General features: G+C 40.3%; 2 protein-coding genes across 3 annotated transcripts; one reads left to right on the forward strand and one right to left on the reverse strand.

Moving 5' to 3' along the window:
* Positions 1-120: 120 nt before the first annotated feature.
* Positions 121-8,546, forward strand: zbtb8os (zinc finger and BTB domain containing 8 opposite strand). 2 transcript variants are annotated; one of them, XM_027031770.3, is made up of 7 exons: positions 121-253; positions 1,523-1,547; positions 3,267-3,388; positions 4,290-4,372; positions 4,812-4,864; positions 5,587-5,623; positions 6,121-8,546. In XM_027031770.3, exons 1-7 carry the CDS (start codon positions 172-174, stop codon positions 6,205-6,207), a joined length of 489 nt encoding a protein of 162 aa, XP_026887571.1. In that variant the 5' UTR covers positions 121-171; the 3' UTR covers positions 6,208-8,546. The 2 variants fall into 2 exon arrangements, with proteins under 2 accessions (XP_026887571.1, XP_081580858.1); XM_081724732.1 differs by having other exon boundaries at positions 6,044-6,182.
* LOC118242239 (CD276 antigen-like) lies at positions 8,541-15,004 on the reverse strand. The gene is made up of 4 exons (XM_035531834.2): positions 14,657-15,004; positions 12,342-12,701; positions 11,802-12,077; positions 8,541-9,379 (listed from the first exon to the last, which is right to left on the reverse strand). The coding sequence occupies exons 1-4, from the start codon at positions 14,751-14,753 to the stop codon at positions 9,267-9,269; spliced, it is 846 nt and encodes a 281-aa protein (XP_035387727.1). The 5' UTR covers positions 14,754-15,004; the 3' UTR covers positions 8,541-9,266.
* Between the last annotated feature and the right edge of the window lie 1,258 nt (positions 15,005-16,262).

Here is a 16,262-nt window from a genome sequence, read left to right on the forward strand (position 1 = left end):
TCAAATGTATGGTGACTATTTTAGTGTTATTATTTTATTTTGTACATCCAAGAACATTTATTTTGAAAAATAGCTATTAAGTTGAGTATGAACGTCTTCACTTTACGTTCCGTCCTTTGCGGAAGAGTTGAACAGGCTCGTGAGCTCTGAATAACAGGTCCACTTAGAACCATGAATGATCGCGAGCTTGACCTCACAGAAGCTCAAAAAGCAACTAAATCCAAATATCCGGCCATCACCAAGAAATATGAGTGTAAGTGGAAAACCTTTTGTTGTTTACAAAAAAACCAACTGACGGAGCCTCATAACCTCTATTTAGTCAGTGTCATTAAATGAGTAATTTACCGACCGAATGCGTGCACGTATCCCCGTGGCTAGCTGGCGCACATATGACGCACAGATGGGGCCATGCGCAATGCTACCGCGAGTTCCGCCAGTTAAGACACTCAATTATAGTGGATAATAAAGAGCATTCTGTTTAAACCCTTGGCTGATTTCATGAGAATGTCAAATAATGTTCACATCAGATATCATCATTTATAATGTTTACAAATATCATCCAGGCGACACTAACCAAATACACAGAACTGTAAACGTAACCTCAGATACAGGCGACACAAAACAAATACACAGAACTAACTATAACCCCAGATACAGGAGACACTAACTAAATTACAGTGTATAATTACAGTGGGTGGTGACTGGTTTCAGGGTGGCTGCGCCTCCTCCACCCACTCCATGGGAGCACCGTTGCCAACAGAGTTACAGGAAGTGATGTATTTCATAACTATTATTGTGCTGATCTCTGGACCTTGAATCCAAAAATCTGGCCCTTGTTAATTATTGTCATAGAACAGTATTCAGATCACAGTACACAAGGTGTAGGGTACTACAAAGTTTGTGCCTTTGCCTAAGAGTGAAATCTAACATATATAAGGTAGTAAAGTGAGAGCATGAGACTGTTGGGTGCTTCATGAAATGGGTTTCCAAGGATGAGCAACTGCACACATGCCTGAGATTGCTGTGTGTCAAGAATAGCTGTCAAACTACAGTCACACTCAACAACAGTGTATACCCAGCCTCTGAAGTGATGTGTGACACAATAAAATGGGAATTGGATAGGCAAATTATCTCTTGGCTTGGAGGATGCCAGGGGAACACGCACAGTGCCGACAATACAGTTTGGTCTACTAATTAATGCTCATGGTGTTGGAATGGGACATCCACCAAGCTCATATAGATGTGATGGACAGGTGTTTGGCCATATTGCATATGTCAGGAAGGCTATGGAATAAAACCAGGGTACATTACAAATCACTGTAAAGCAGTAACTCTGTCTAAAAGCCTATTAACTTTACCTACAAACCAATCTCACTTTAAAACCAGCGAGAATTACAGAAATTCCACTGACTCATGAAATACTGCAAAGCTGGACCATCCATGTGTGATGTTTATAATGGGGATCAGTATGAAAGAACATTTTTTTAAACATTTTTTTTTAATGTGTAATTTTCTGTTCCAGATCTGGACCACACAGCAGATGTCCAGTGAGTACCACCAGTAAACTATAACAGCTAGTAGGAAAATTAGGAGTCAGCCTGTGTAATGGTTCATGCTCAATGTCTGGTACGAGATGTGGGATCTGGTCTATGAAAACACACAGGTTGTTTAGTTCTAAATCAGAGTTGCAGTAGTGATGCACACTCTGAGGTGTGAAGTACAATGGAAGTGTAGGTTTAGTGTAAGTTTAATGAATGAATGAACATCTTTGGTACTGGCCCAAAGTTAATGTAATTCTGCAGTTTAACTATAAGATAAATTGGTGTTTTGGTTTCACTGGTTGCCAGTAATTATTTATTTAATGGCACAGACTAATAAACAACACACCTACAGGTTTGGGTATAGCAAATTAGACAAACAAAATCTGTAATTGTCCTAAATGAACCATGAGGTGAGTGTGTAATAACAAGGGTTTAATCCAAGCCCAAACAACGTAACAACGTACAAACAGCCCAAACAACATAAGACTGACAAATCTGAGACTCGCGGTTGGTAACTGAACTTTAATTGAACTGACCTGGATTAATCTACAGATGGACAAAAGGAAATACAGCCCATAACTTGTTTTACTTTCCCTACATATGTTGACACATCAATATTTGATCTTCAGGTAAACAAACAAATAAATAAATGATAAATAAAATACACTAATAAATAAATGTTATTTAATATGACAAAAAGGCAAATTTGACTTATCAGTAATTTATCAGTAATTTATTAAAGAGGAAAATTAACTTTTCTGTTAAAAAAAATGATTCCTCTGCAGAAAAACGTCTCTATAAAAACGACGAATATTTACATGTGTCTCTGCAAACGCATGCCAGTGCAGTATTCCATATCTCTCCCACTGCCTTGTGAAGGGATTCGGATCTAGACTTGGGCTAGTTCCTTGGTGATGCCTTGGTGATTCGTTTGGGATAATTGTCCTGTTGACCGGGTTAATCTTTCCTACAGACACATTCTCATCAAGCAGTCTCAGGTGTGGAAGAGATTTCAAGTTCGGTTTTAGAACTGGTAGATGATTAGGCCCTGAAGCAGCAAAACAATCCCAAAGTGGGACTTTGTGCCAGATAACAGTAGAAGTTGCTTCTGATCCAATGCTGCTGTTTTCACCAAATGTATCTTCTCCACTCTGAGATGATCTTCCAGTAGAATAATTTAAATTCCAGTATTTCACAAACCCCTTCCCAGACTCAGGCATCTGCATCCTTCTGTGCGAAGACCTCAGAGCTTCGGTTCTTGATGTGGTGATACCACACACTCCAATAACATAGAGCAGATATACCCTCTCTGCAGCGTTCTAATCGTTAGAGCCTGATAGGCTGCACGTGATTTTACTTTTGGCACATTTGAATCTGTTGGATGTCTCTGCCCAGATTTGTTGATGAAGGTGAATGTTTGATGGGCTGTAAAGAGCTCTTAAGACTTTTCCTCCCATGATTTTAGTTTATACTGAGCAGAAACTGTGATAGCATTTGTGTAATATAGGAAACAGGAATTTCATACCTCTGTTTACTCAGTTCAGGTTGTTGTAGAATAACATTTGAGGTTTATATGCTTGTGCGTGCATATGCGTGTGTGTGTGTGTGTGTGTGTGTGTGTGTGTGTGTGTGTGTGTGTGTGTGTGTGTGTGTGTGTGTGTGTGTGTGTGTGTGTGTGTGCGTGCATGTGCGTTTGTGTGGGTGCATGTGTGTATTTGTTTTCAGGCTGCACAGTTGGGGAGACTCTCTGGAAGAGGCCTTTGAACAGTGCGCTATGGCCATGTTTGGCTATATGACAGACACAGAGACTGTAGAACCCATCGATACCATAGAAGTAGAATCTGAAGGTGGGAAACATGGCATAGGTTCTCTAGTGTCTGTTTCTTTCTCTTTAATGACAGGAGAGTGAGTTACTATGATTCTGCTTCACAGAACTGGGAGGGAAGAGCAGGATGTATGAAAACTCCATGAGTGTGTCTTAGTGTGGAAGGTTAGATAATACCATGGATGGGATTATGCAGAGAGTACAGAATTCCAGAGTCATTACACACACACACACACACACACACACACACACACACACACACACACACACACACACACACACACACACACACACACACACACACACACACACACATATACATACATACACACAGCGGGTGAAATAAGTATTGAACCTGTCACCAATCTTCTAAGTAAATATATTTTTAAAGGTGCTATTGACATGAAATTCTCACCAGATGTCCGTAACAACCCATCCAATCCACACATGCAAAGAAATCAAACCATAGATGTCCATAAATTATGTGTAATAATGACAAATGACGCAGGGAAAAAGTATTGAACACGCTTACTGAAATTTGTTGACTACTTTGTACAAAAGCCTTTGTTGGTGACGGCAGCTTCAAGACGCCTCCTGTATGGAGTAACTAGTCGCATGCATTGCTCAGGTGTGATTTTGGCCCGTTCTTCCACACAAACACACTTCAAATCCTGAAGGTTCCATGGGCTCCTTCTATGAACTCTGAGCTATATATATATATATATATATATATATATATATATATATATATATATATATATATATATATATATATATACACACACACATTCACACACACACACACACACCAGCAACAGCAGTCATCAGAGAATCAGAGAACATTTATAGCACAGCAGAGTTTAATAAAGTAAATATTGGCATATTACAGTAATTCTTCTGTGTCTCTCCACTGGTTCTAAAAGGGGACGATCTGGAATCACTGCTATTTCATTTTCTGGATGACTGGCTCTTTAAGTTCAGTGCCGACGTGTTCTTCATTCCCAGGGTATTTTACTCACACTTTGTTTTACATTTTAGTTTTTCAGTTATCACTAATCAATTCATTAGACACCGTAAAAGGGCAAAAGAGAATAATGTGACAAACTACTTGTAGTCAGAAAACTTTCAATATGTGTTATGCCTCAGAAAACACATACAGGGAATTAAACAAAGAAAACAGTGGAATATGTTTTGGCTCTGGGCATTTAATGTAATGCAGCATGTTGAATTCATATGACTGAATGACCCATGACTGAGTAAGCCTATCCCCCTTGGTCTGCCTGTGCTTGGTTCAGAACACCGGATGCCTTTAACAGAGGATTACACATAACATCTTAAGTGTAATAATATTGTATTTTTATCTATATGTATATATAATATCTTCTTATTTAAGTTTTAAAAGAATATTGTTTTATTTAGATGTGTATATAACATCTTCCCTCTAGGAGGTGAAGGTTTTGCACTTGGATCGGACACACTTCAGGATTCGCTCGGTGGGGTAAGATTATTGCTCATGTCATTTGCCTGATGTGTCTGTGCCATGCTGTGCATCAGTACATCACCTAAAGCAGAGCAAGTTGTCAGCAACACCAAATTCATAGGTTCAGTTCCCAGAGAGCACACATACTGTCATCCCGATACACAGATACGCCACTCTGGATAAATAACCTTTCACACACACCTGTGTCATATTGTTACATTACCAGATGACCTCTTAAGCTTGCTAAAGCATTGCAGGCAAGGTATGTTTGTTTTTACATAAAAGAGAATTGGTGTGCATAGAGCATAAACAGGATGAGATAAATATGATATATATCATTATATTACAAATGATATTATAAAACTGGATGTTGAGATTGGATAAACAATAAAGCATAAAAGGATTTATTAGAAGTCACATTATTATTATTATCAGAGTCACAGTCATGTCCATCTGAAAAGAAGCAGCTCAACGTACTCCTGAAAAACAAATTCAAACTAGGTTTTTGTATAACTGTTACTGTTCTTGTAGCAGATGTGGAAACATCAGTGGGTGTAACTAAGGCCTCCTTGTCAGCATAGGTTTTACTAGGCAAGTCTGGTCAATCTGGTGTGGTCTGTTTGGTCAAGAATAGTTCTTTGTCAGCAGTGTAATTTCTGTTCTGCTGGTTCAGACATACTATCACGCTGACTCTCAAACTCCCCCTCTCCTCTTCTCCCCTCTCCTGGTCCCCTCTTCAGCTGGGGAGAAGAGTTCAGTCTGTCCAAGCATCCACAGGTAAGTTACTGTTTGTTCCAGAGCCCAATACATTGGAGGCTGTGAGACCTTTGCATAAATGTTACCGTCCCTCTGATTATACTGTCTCTGGTCAAGCCAGTCATTAACCCCTCAGTGAAGTTTTGTTTTGTTGGGTCCCTGAGCAAGGAAGGCCCTTAATCCTCAATTACTCAAGTTGTACTCGGCCATAATTGTAAGTGGCTTTGAATAAATGCATCAGCTAAATTCCATAAATGGAAAGGTAGTCATGTCAGTGTTTATATACTGTCTGATAAAATGGAGTATATTATAAAAAATCCCCACACATCTACTGTGACTTATTGAAATAGTTAACCCTAACATCCACTTAAGCCTCTGCCCATTCAGATTACGCATTTACATCATTTTAATACGTAAAAATCACTTTTGTTTTACCTAAAGAATTTAGACCTGAGCTCCACTGAGTCAGTATGCTGCAAGTGAGCATGAACAAACCCCGCGTATCGTCTCTTGGCCAGGGCACTGAAGTGAAGGCCATCACGTATTCAGCCATGCAGATCCACGCCGGTGAAAAGGCAGAGGTCTTTGTCATCATCGACATCTGACCCAGAGGAGCGGCCTGGTCAAGGAGGCGCCCGGCCCTCCTCCGGCGGGACAACGGGAATCTGGCGGTTTTGCGTTTATGAAACTCCCAAATAGACACAAGACAGTTTTGAATTGCGTATATGGCACAAAATAATAAGACATGTTCTTTTGGCTGGAATAAGAAAGGTGCCTTGTTCAGGGCCTGCAGAGCAGAAATGATCATTCCCATGGGTTTGAATTTTGCTGAACTGAAAGTTTACATTTATACAGTTGCAGGTACCTAAACTTAATACCACATTATCATCATGGCTTTGAGTGCATTTATTTTTCTTCATATTTTGCGAAATTCACAAAGGACCCGGTGCTTTAACGCGCACCTTCAGCGCTTGTGCACCACCTCACACACGGTCAGATGTTTGACATTATCTATGCTGTCCCTCTCTTAAGGCTTGATGGTTTGCTGATGTGTCGTCATGCCATTGGCTCAGTTAAAAACGAACAGGCTGGATTGGTTGTATTTGTTCAAAGCAGTGCCCTTTTCATGGGTCACAAATTGCACTAAATATCCTGAGCACCCTAACCACACGATTGCTTTCATTTGATCTTTATAATTGCTCTCATTTATCTATCATGTTCTTATATGATGTTTTCAGCGAAAATGAGGACAGAAAACCCTACCTAGATACCTACTTTCTAAAAAGAATGCATCTAACTAGCTGTTGGACGTTATTGTCATGTCTGAGCAGCCCATTGCTGGGAATCAACAAAAGACTGACATCAACTTAGAGTTCTTAACCTGAGGCTAAAGGTTCAGAAGACTCTCCTGTTTCGTGGTGGTGCCTTCTGGATGATGGGTTTTAACTGCCTCTACAGAGTAGAAAATGCATCTGTTCACCACAAAATATAAAGAGCCAAAAGAGAAAAACACTCAGTGAGGCGTTGCATCGTAACCTGCCTGATATCCTAATACAACAACACAGAAGCAAATACATGTTGTTAAAAGAACCAGTAAACGGACGTTGGGACTTGCTACTGTCGGACCAAAAAAAAAAAGATAATATAAAAAGACTTGCATACCACTGCATTCGAGGCATAGCAGGAGAATAAATGTTACAGGCAGTACTCTCCCTGGCTAGCCAGTGGGGAGAGTGAGCTCTAAGAATACAGGAAAGGAGCCTTAAAAAATTCCATTCATAGTCATACACAGTATAACTCGCAGTGAAAGGGTGGGGAGTGCTCTGTCCAAACTGAGGAAAAGAAAATGGGTGCGTAGAGAAATATAGATGTTCTCTATATGTGAAATATATATATATATGCAAAGAGAAATATATATATTCTATGTACAAAATATATTAACAATGTATGTACAATATATGTATATTATGATATACACAATGTACAATGTACATGGTGGGGACCACCACCACCATGTAAGATAACTGTATATATATATATATATATATATATATATATATATATATATATATATATATATATATATTCAATTACCTTGTTACACAACAACTGTAGATATGTTATTATACAAAATGGATCTGTACATTCTGTAGATTGTGTACATATATACACAACCATATACATTGTACTTTGTGCATATAATCATAATATACATATATTGTACATACATAGAATATATATATTTCTCTTTGCATATATATATTTCACATGTAGAGAACATCTATATTTCTCTACGCACCCCTGTTTCTTTTCCTCAGTTTGGACAGAGCACTCCCCACCCTTTCACTGCGAGTTATACTGTGTATGACTATGTATGTGACGAATAAACCACACTTGGACTTGAACAGGGCGGGCCCACGGGCCAACTACCAAACCAACTATATAGTCAGGTACACCGAAGGCAAAAATATGATTTTTTGATACATTTACTCTATTTTTTTTATACACATTCATTAAAATGGCAACTCAACAGGAATGTTTCATTTTAGTGGTGTCTAACCACATTTTGTGAAATTGTGACTAAATTTCACAACATACTCAACATACTCTTAGGCAAACTTATTCATCACTTAACATTCAGAATCAATTTCAAAATTTCTAAAAACAGATATTACATGATTTAGAAAAATATATTGTTCTACAAAATGTTCTCAAACCCCATTTCTAATGGGCCACTAGTGTTTTTTTATAAAAATATTTTAACAACCTAATTTTTAAAAGCCTTTATGTGTAATGTTTTCACAATTAAATAAACATTTTAATGACATTATTTGCTTGTAGGAATATCAGTAGTCAACTGGCAAAGATTAATTGTGACATCTATTGTTTTAAAAAATGGTTAATTAGTACCTTGTTTTAATAAAGGGACCTAACTGTCAAATCACTCCTTGAATTACCATGCCTACCCATTTTTGCATTGAAGTAAAGTCTATAATTTAACTGAAGTTAATGGAATATGCTGTAATTGGAAATAACTGAACTGAGGTATATAGAATAGGCTGAAGTTATTTCATTTCTATGGCTGGTTCCATGGTTCCATGTTAAAGCCAGCTGTTGTGATTTGAAACTGGTCATCATCCGCATGGCTGTCCGCATGCCCTCAGCATATCCAGCATATTAAACAGCTCATGGTAGTAATTCAGCCAATCAGTACACAGATCTTGCACTCACTCCACACCTCATTTACCTGCTCCAGCCCACTGCTGCAATAGATATGCATACAGAAACTGACCTGAAGCTAGAACGTAGCATCTAAATGGCGTTTACCCTAATCCTAACCCTAACTCTAACTCTAACCCTAAAATGCTATCCTAACCATAACCATAACCCTAAAACTAAAATTAATGCAACATAAAATATCAGCGCCATAAAATATCTGCGTCAACAACCCTGTAGCAAGTAGCTCCAGTACTCTTGCTGTCAGCTTGATTTCTGTGGCTTCCGATAGGGTGGGGCAGGGTCATCTTTTCAGATGGTTTCGTGTTTCCTGTTTCACTACATCAACGCTGCTATTATGTACATGCCACTCATTTTTGGTGTCTGTGGAGTTTTAGGTTTTTCTGGCCCGTGTAGGCCTGCAGCTCATTAGAATTCTGTCAGTCTACTACTTCCTGCAGTGCTGCCAGCAAGCTACAAGTACAGCAATGCACAGCACAGTGCAAAACACAGCAAGTGTTGCAGTTACTTTAACGAGGAAATGAAAGGAGCCATTCCCATCTAGAACACAAAGAGAGAAGGGGGCCAGGTTAGAGAAAGCACTCACGTATAAGACCTAAGAAAGCTCATCCCCAATACCTAACAGCTGCATAATTTGCCAAGTTACATTTCTCATCTCTTTGTTTCTGAGAAATAAGCACTGAAGTAATTAAGTAATTACCTGGGTAACAACAACAACAACAACAATAGTAATAACCATATGGGAGCTAACAGGTTATTAAGGCTTTAACAGGATGTTAAAACAAGATCACATTATTTGAAAAATCAGATGTATGTAAGCAGGGATGTGTAATTACATGAGTACAAGAATAACGCAAGTAGGAATGTGGGTGGGGGAAGGGGGGGGGGTTGGGTCCCCCAATTGACAGCTCGCGAGTGCTGCTGGCATGTGGCTGCTCAGCAACAGGCTTGCTGTGCGTTCTACTCCTAGAAGCATTTGTCATTTATTATGTCGGGCAATTTTCAAGTTGGTAGATTCTCTAATTTTGTTGAGAGCTTTTTGTATATCCTTAAAGTTTTCACAGTAAAAAAGAAAGACCTGTCTCAGACTCACTTGTCGTGTCACACATTCTTTGGGCAGCCAGGTCTTTCTGTGTCTGTCCTTTTCTACAGCTAGACTGAGCTCACTAAGCCTGTACTTGGGTAGGACCTGTCTCTGCTTTGTATCTCTGACAGTAAGGAGATACCCTCTGTTTAGGGCCTGATAACACATTATAATTTATGTTGAGTTTTAGTTTCATTGTCCTAATGTCCTACTGTTGTTTTTGCATTGTTTAATAATCATATTTATTTTATAATTTGGTGGTAACGCAGTGCTGGTTGGAGAATGCTGTGTGGTAGTGCTTGTTACATGGTTAGTAAACTGCAGATCCAGTTGACTTAGAGGATGAGTTTGAGAGTTCAGTGTTTGGGTCTGTTGTCACAGTTAATTCCTCCCAGCTTCCCTTCCTAGAATGCGGGACAGTTGTGGAATAACAAACGAGGGGTGGAGAAAACGAAATAGAACTAAAATACACAAGACATGGAAAACATGGACCATGGAAGCTGGAAGGGACAAACTGTGACATCTGTAGCATTTTAAAATGCAGTGTTTCAGTGAAAATGGCCTAAAAAGGGACTGTTTATTTCCTTTGGGTCTTTAAAATCATTCTATATGCAGATGCTTGTTTCAAAAATACATTTCGGTCACGTACTGCATATGGCATACTATTTTGGATAACAATCAGTAGAAGGAGTAGGGTGGAGTAAACCAAATTGTCATCAAGGAACCATGTGATTATGTCCTCGATATGTCATTAAAATGGAAAAAAAAAATCCTCCTGGGGATTTAGATGGTTGTATGTGTCCTTATGCTAATGCCTTGGCTATGTAGTCCTCCATGGCTTGGTTCTCTGTTATGGACAAAGGGTATGGATGAATTCGGGGAGGTATGCCTCCTTCCGCCACAGAAATGGCACAATCATAAGGATGATGCTGTGGTGGGTTAGTGGCTTTGCCCTTACTGAATATATCTGTTAGGTCCTTTTAGTCCTCTGGCACAGGCAAAATTCTCATCTGGTTCAGTGTATAGTTAAGGAGAAGTTTTCCTGTAATTAGTAGGCCTTGGGAGTGTCTGGGATAAGGAGGAATGAAATGAAACCCTTTTCATTGTGGGAAGAGGGAGAGGAAGGTAAAGCAGCTGTATGGTGACAAGATGTCTGGTTTTAGGCTGGACAGTCTGGATTTTCTGCTCCCTGTACCCATCCAGCAGAACAGCTGGACAGACGTCCTTCTGGGGTGAACCTGTAGTAGCTTTCCATTGATCTTTATCAATGTTTGCAACGTTTGCAAAAAAACCCAAAATCAGTTCTCAGTGGTTAGCACGTTTGAAGGATATGGAATACGTAATATGTGAAGATACAATACAACAAGTACTCATACTTACTGTGGTGTGAGACATAATTCATGAGGATTTAAAGTTTGTAATGTGTTATACACACTGACATACTCTAGGGTGAGTGCCAGCACAAACAAGCCAAAGTAATCTAGGGTGGTAACAATGTTGTGGTGTGCTTTGACTAATATCATCCCACCAGAGTGACCATGGGATAAATGAAAGCACTGATTCTTTCCTCTGAGATTCTATACTGCAATGTCTGGGGTCCTGAACAATCGTTGTAATTGATACAGAGTTTATGTATAGTTCTTTGTGTATAGTGTTATTTTAATTCCTGTCACAGCCTGTTACATCAGAGGGTCAAAAACAAACAAACTAATCAAAGTTCTAAGACCTTAATGAGCTTAATGAGCTCTTAATGAGAAAGGCAATGCTAGGAGTAGCAGTTGGACTAAGAAACCTTGTGAACAATGAGAAACCTTACTTCCTTCTCTGAAACATCCAGCAGTGAATTTTGATCTGAGGCAAACAGCCAACCATTCTCACCAGTATAACTGACGTTCACGGGCCTCTTCAGGTCCTGTTTCAGAAGTTGGTTCTTTAGCATAAAGGTGACATTGAGGGAGTGGGTCTCAGCCATGTAGCTGCTCGTCAAGTGGCAAAGCCCTGCTTCCCTACAGGAGAGCTCCTCATGGTGCTGGAGGTCCTCCCCTTGCGCACCCACCCAGCGTACCTCTGGCTTGGGGAAGCCTTCTGCTTTGTAGCGAACCGTCATGCTGGAGGAGTTGACGTCGATGCTCAACTGGGGCTCCGTGTAGAAAGCTCCACAAAAGAGAGAAAACAGTCAGGTATCATAATGAAACACTACACCATGAAACCTGCTGAAGTTGTGACTCAAGAATGGTCATGAATCCTGTGTATGTTGTGACACATGCACAGCGATAACTCTGCATTTGTACAATTACAAAGACTACAAATCTTCACTGTAACACCATTTTGACTCAGCAGCGGTCACTGGACGGAGTTTAAAGGCACGTCTGGATGCTAATGGCTGGATATTGCCAGGATGAAAGGACTACGGAGTACCTGCGTAATTCAGCTGGAGCTCCGCCCGATCTGTTCCATCCTTTGTGCTGACAACGCAGAAATAGCGTCCCACATCCCCCGGGTCCACGGGCCCAATCTGGAGCGACGCGTTGCCCCTTCCGAGCTCTGAAATAAACAGAGCCGTGCGGTTCCAGTAAGCTCTACCCTGACGCTCCAGCTGGTCCTGCCCATAATAGAAGCTGTGGACCACTTGGGAGTCTTCCACCCGTTGCCAGTTGACCACCAGGTCAGGGAAGTTAGGGGCAGCCTCAGGGTCAGGGGTGAACTCGCAGCCCAGAACCACTGAACTGCCCCGGACCGCCACCACTTGCTCCTCAGGTACGGTCACGTGGTATGACACTAGAGAAGCACATGCACACACTCATTTACAGCCCACAAATTCAGATTATGTTTCAGTCTCATTTATGTTTTGTCCCTTGTGAAGGCAACATAACAAATTCACATTAAATTCATGTTTGTTGATTATGAAAACTATGAAGAGAAGCTGCAAGTTTATCAGAACATTTTACAGTACATGGTTATGCTAACCAAGCAGCACTACTAACAATGACAAAGCTGTTTTATTCTCACACAAATGCCTCGTGAAAAAAGCAAGACAAAAGGACAGTTTGGCACTAGGCTTAGTGGAACACAAAGAGGAGCTCTCAGCATAGACTACCCATGATGGATGCTGAGAGAAGTCTGAGCGTGTACAACTAGAAATTTGTACGACATTTTGTGTATGACCTTGTTTTTCCCCATTTTTTCTTTGTCTTTGGCTTCGCCCCTCCTACTTCGGTAGCTGTGTATATATACATACACTTCCTGGCCAAAAAAAACGTCACCACCTGGATTTAACTAAGCAAATAGGTAAGAGCCTCCCATTGGATAATTACTGCATGGGTGATTATGTTTCAGCTGGCGACAAATTATTTAACACTAACCGATGCTGTGAGTAGCTTCTCATTTGTTAAACAACCATGTCATGGAAAAGATGTTAATCTGTTTCAGAAGGGTCACATTATTGGAATGCATCAAGCAGAGAAAACATCTAAGGAGTTTGCTGAAACTACTAAAATCGGGTTAAGAACTGTCCAACACATTATTAAAAAGTGGAAGGACAGTGGAGAAACATCATCATCGAGGAAGGAATGTGGTCAGAAAAAAATCTTTGAATGATCGTGATTGGCGATCACTTAAACATGTTGAAATCAAATCATAGAAAAACAAAAGTAGAACTCAGGGATATGATACTGAATATTAGTGAAAGTAATAGCATTTCCACACACACAATGTGAAGGGAACTCAAGGGATTGGGAATAACAGCTGTGTAGCTTTAAGAAAACCACCTGTCAGTGAGCCTAACTGGCAAAAACGGCTACAATTTGCTACAGAGCATAAATATTGGACTCTGGAGTAATGGAAGAAGGTCATGTGGTTTGATGAGTCCAGATTGACCCTGTTCCAGAGAGATGGGAGCATCAGGGTAAGAAGAGAGGCGGCTGAAGTGATGTACCCATCATGCCTAGTGCCTACCGTACAAGCCTGTGGGGGCAGTGCTATGATCTGGGGTTGCTGCAGTTGGTCAGGTCTTGGTTCAGCAATGTTATGTGCTCAAAGAATGAGGTCAGCTGACTACCTGAATATACTGAACAACCAGGTTATTCCATCAATGGATTTTTTCTTCCCTGATGGCACGGGCATATTCCAAGATAACAATGCCAGGATTCATCGGGCTCAAATTGTGAAAGAGCAGTTCAGCGAGCATGAGACATCATTTTCACACATGGATTGGGCACCACAGAGTCCAGACCTGAACTCCATTGAGAAACTTTGGGATGTGTTGGAGAAGACTTTGCCCAATGGTCCAAATCTCCCATCATCAATACAAGATCTTGGGGAAAAATTAATGCAACTCTGGACAGAAATAAATGTGACATTGCAGAAGCTTGTGGAAACGATGCCACAGCGAATGCGTTCTGTAATCAAAGCTAAAGGTGGTCCAATGTATGTAAGTGCCATTACCCTGAGGACCACCGTCAAGACTTTTATGGGCTATTGTGATAACTCGTTGATTTGACTGTTTTATAACGTTTCAAAAAGTGACGTATATACAACTGAATAGATATTTTCCCATCCCATTACTCCAAATTGCTAAACTAAAAATGACTGAAAGCCATATCACGGGTACATAAGAAAGTGTATTTCCAGAATATAGTGGAGTGATCTGATAATTTTGTCTATTTTACATTGCAATGCACCTGAAGTTTTTACTACACTGAAACAACCCAAACGTCAGTAAAAGTGAAGCTTACCGACACGAGAGGAGAGGATCCAGAGCAGCGCACCGCGCAGCCACACGCCTGTGCAGACGCGTGCGCTATGTCCGACCTTATCTGTTACGACCACCATGTCGCAGTAACTCAGTATAACTCTGACCCTTCAGTTTTTAAGTAGCGCCCAAAAATGTGACGCAGATGTTGTTGTTTTTTCCTTCCTTTTTGCTAGTTGTTTACTTGTCCCGATTGGTTCTTTTCATGAAGAGAGGATTGCGCTTTTCTGTGTGCACCAATAAGCACCGACCCTGGTCGTCCAGGTGTAACCAAACCCCTGCCCAATAACACTTGCCGTATGTAAACTCTTGCCCTGGAGTCAGCGACGCGTCATCAACGGAGACAGATGCCCTGTGGGAAGGAACCGGAGAATTTGCGCTGCAGACCCGGATAATGGCGTTTCTCTAAAACGCAAGCATGGATCAACTATTCGCGATATTAATTACTTATATTTGAACGGGAAGGAAAAATAGAGAGGAAGCAAACGCGAGCCTCCAAATTAAGCGTTTAATGAAAAGAACGAAATTTTCAAAGATAAAAACAAAATGTATTGAACAATTATTACAAATAATAAATTTTTATATAATTAATATAACAGTATAAAATAGTCATGAAAATATAACGTATAGAATAATGGATAATACAGTCAACCGTCACGGTTCGCGCTGAAAAAAACTACAATTTTCAGCATAAATGAATAAACAAGAATGTTTCATTGCAGATTTCCTGCATGTGTAAAGATGTGTGAAGAAGTTCAGGCAATATCCACGCCAGAAACCTTCATGCTTTCTTACCTGAAGAACCCAAAACACCACTCACAGCGTGTTTGTATGTAAACGTAAACAGTCGACAGTGTGTTTGCCTTGATCGTGTTAAGTGTTAAACGTTGTTAGTGTTTAGTGTGTCTATGTTTATTGCTGGTATTATATGCAAGTGCCATTCTCGTCTTTGTTTTATGTAAATGTTTGTCCAAGTTGAGAGAGTCTGTGCGTCCCCCCCCCCCCCCCCCCCCCCCCCCCCCCCCCCCCCCCCCCAGGACATTCGGGACTCAGGCTGCGCGTTACAACAAAACATTTAGTAAACGATTAATCTTTTTTATACAGAGAGGCATTACAAAACCACCGGAAGATTCCACTCATACGTTCCGCCTGGTTTATCATGCTAAACACATCATGTTACCATCTTAGATGCTCTCAGGCTTCATTCCGATGGTGGTCATAATGCCCTTTTTGATGTTTTTTTAATGGCTAGTCACTGTCATTCCTAAATCCCCAATAAGCTAGTTGTTGAGTTAAACACTCACATATAAAATTAAAGTGCAGACTTCAGAATTACTTGCAGAGAATAGGTGGTCCTGTTCTTTGTTGCAGGTCAACATTAACGTTGGGGATCGCTCTCTCTCGCTTACAGTCCACATATTCAGATTATATTTCAGTCTCATTTATGTTTTGTCCCTTGTCAAGGCAACATAAATTCACATTCAATTCATGTTTGTTCATTATGAAAACTATGAAGAGAAGCTGCAAGTTTATCAGAACATTTTACAGTACATGGTTATGCTAACCAAGCAGCACTACTAACAATGACA

This window comes from Electrophorus electricus, chromosome 12 (assembly GCF_041902795.1).
Source record: "Electrophorus electricus isolate QZ-2024a chromosome 12, ASM4190279v1, whole genome shotgun sequence".
In the NCBI taxonomy this organism is placed as follows: Eukaryota; Metazoa; Chordata; class Actinopteri; order Gymnotiformes; family Gymnotidae; genus Electrophorus; species Electrophorus electricus.

Bases quoted from the DNA above. Each gene is read 5' to 3' on its own strand.
- LOC118242239 (XM_035531834.2), bottom strand. From the start codon at position 14,753: ATGGTGGTCGTAACAGATAAGGTCGGACATAGCGCACGCGTCTGCACA. The intron at 12,702-14,656 runs GTAAGCTTCACT...GTGCTTCTCTAG, and splicing joins GATCCTCTCCTCTCGTGTCG to TGTCATACCACGTGACCGTA. The intron at 9,380-11,801 runs GTGAGAATGGTT...TTTGTGTTCTAG, and splicing joins CGTGAACGTCAGTTATACTG to ATGGGAATGGCTCCTTTCAT.
- zbtb8os (XM_027031770.3), top strand. From the start codon at position 172: ATGAATGATCGCGAGCTTGACCTCACAGAAGCTCAAAAAGCAACTAAA. The intron at 3,389-4,289 runs GTGGGAAACATG...TGGTTCTAAAAG, and splicing joins CATAGAAGTAGAATCTGAAG to GGGACGATCTGGAATCACTG. The intron at 5,624-6,120 runs GTAAGTTACTGT...TCTCTTGGCCAG, and splicing joins GTCTGTCCAAGCATCCACAG to GGCACTGAAGTGAAGGCCAT.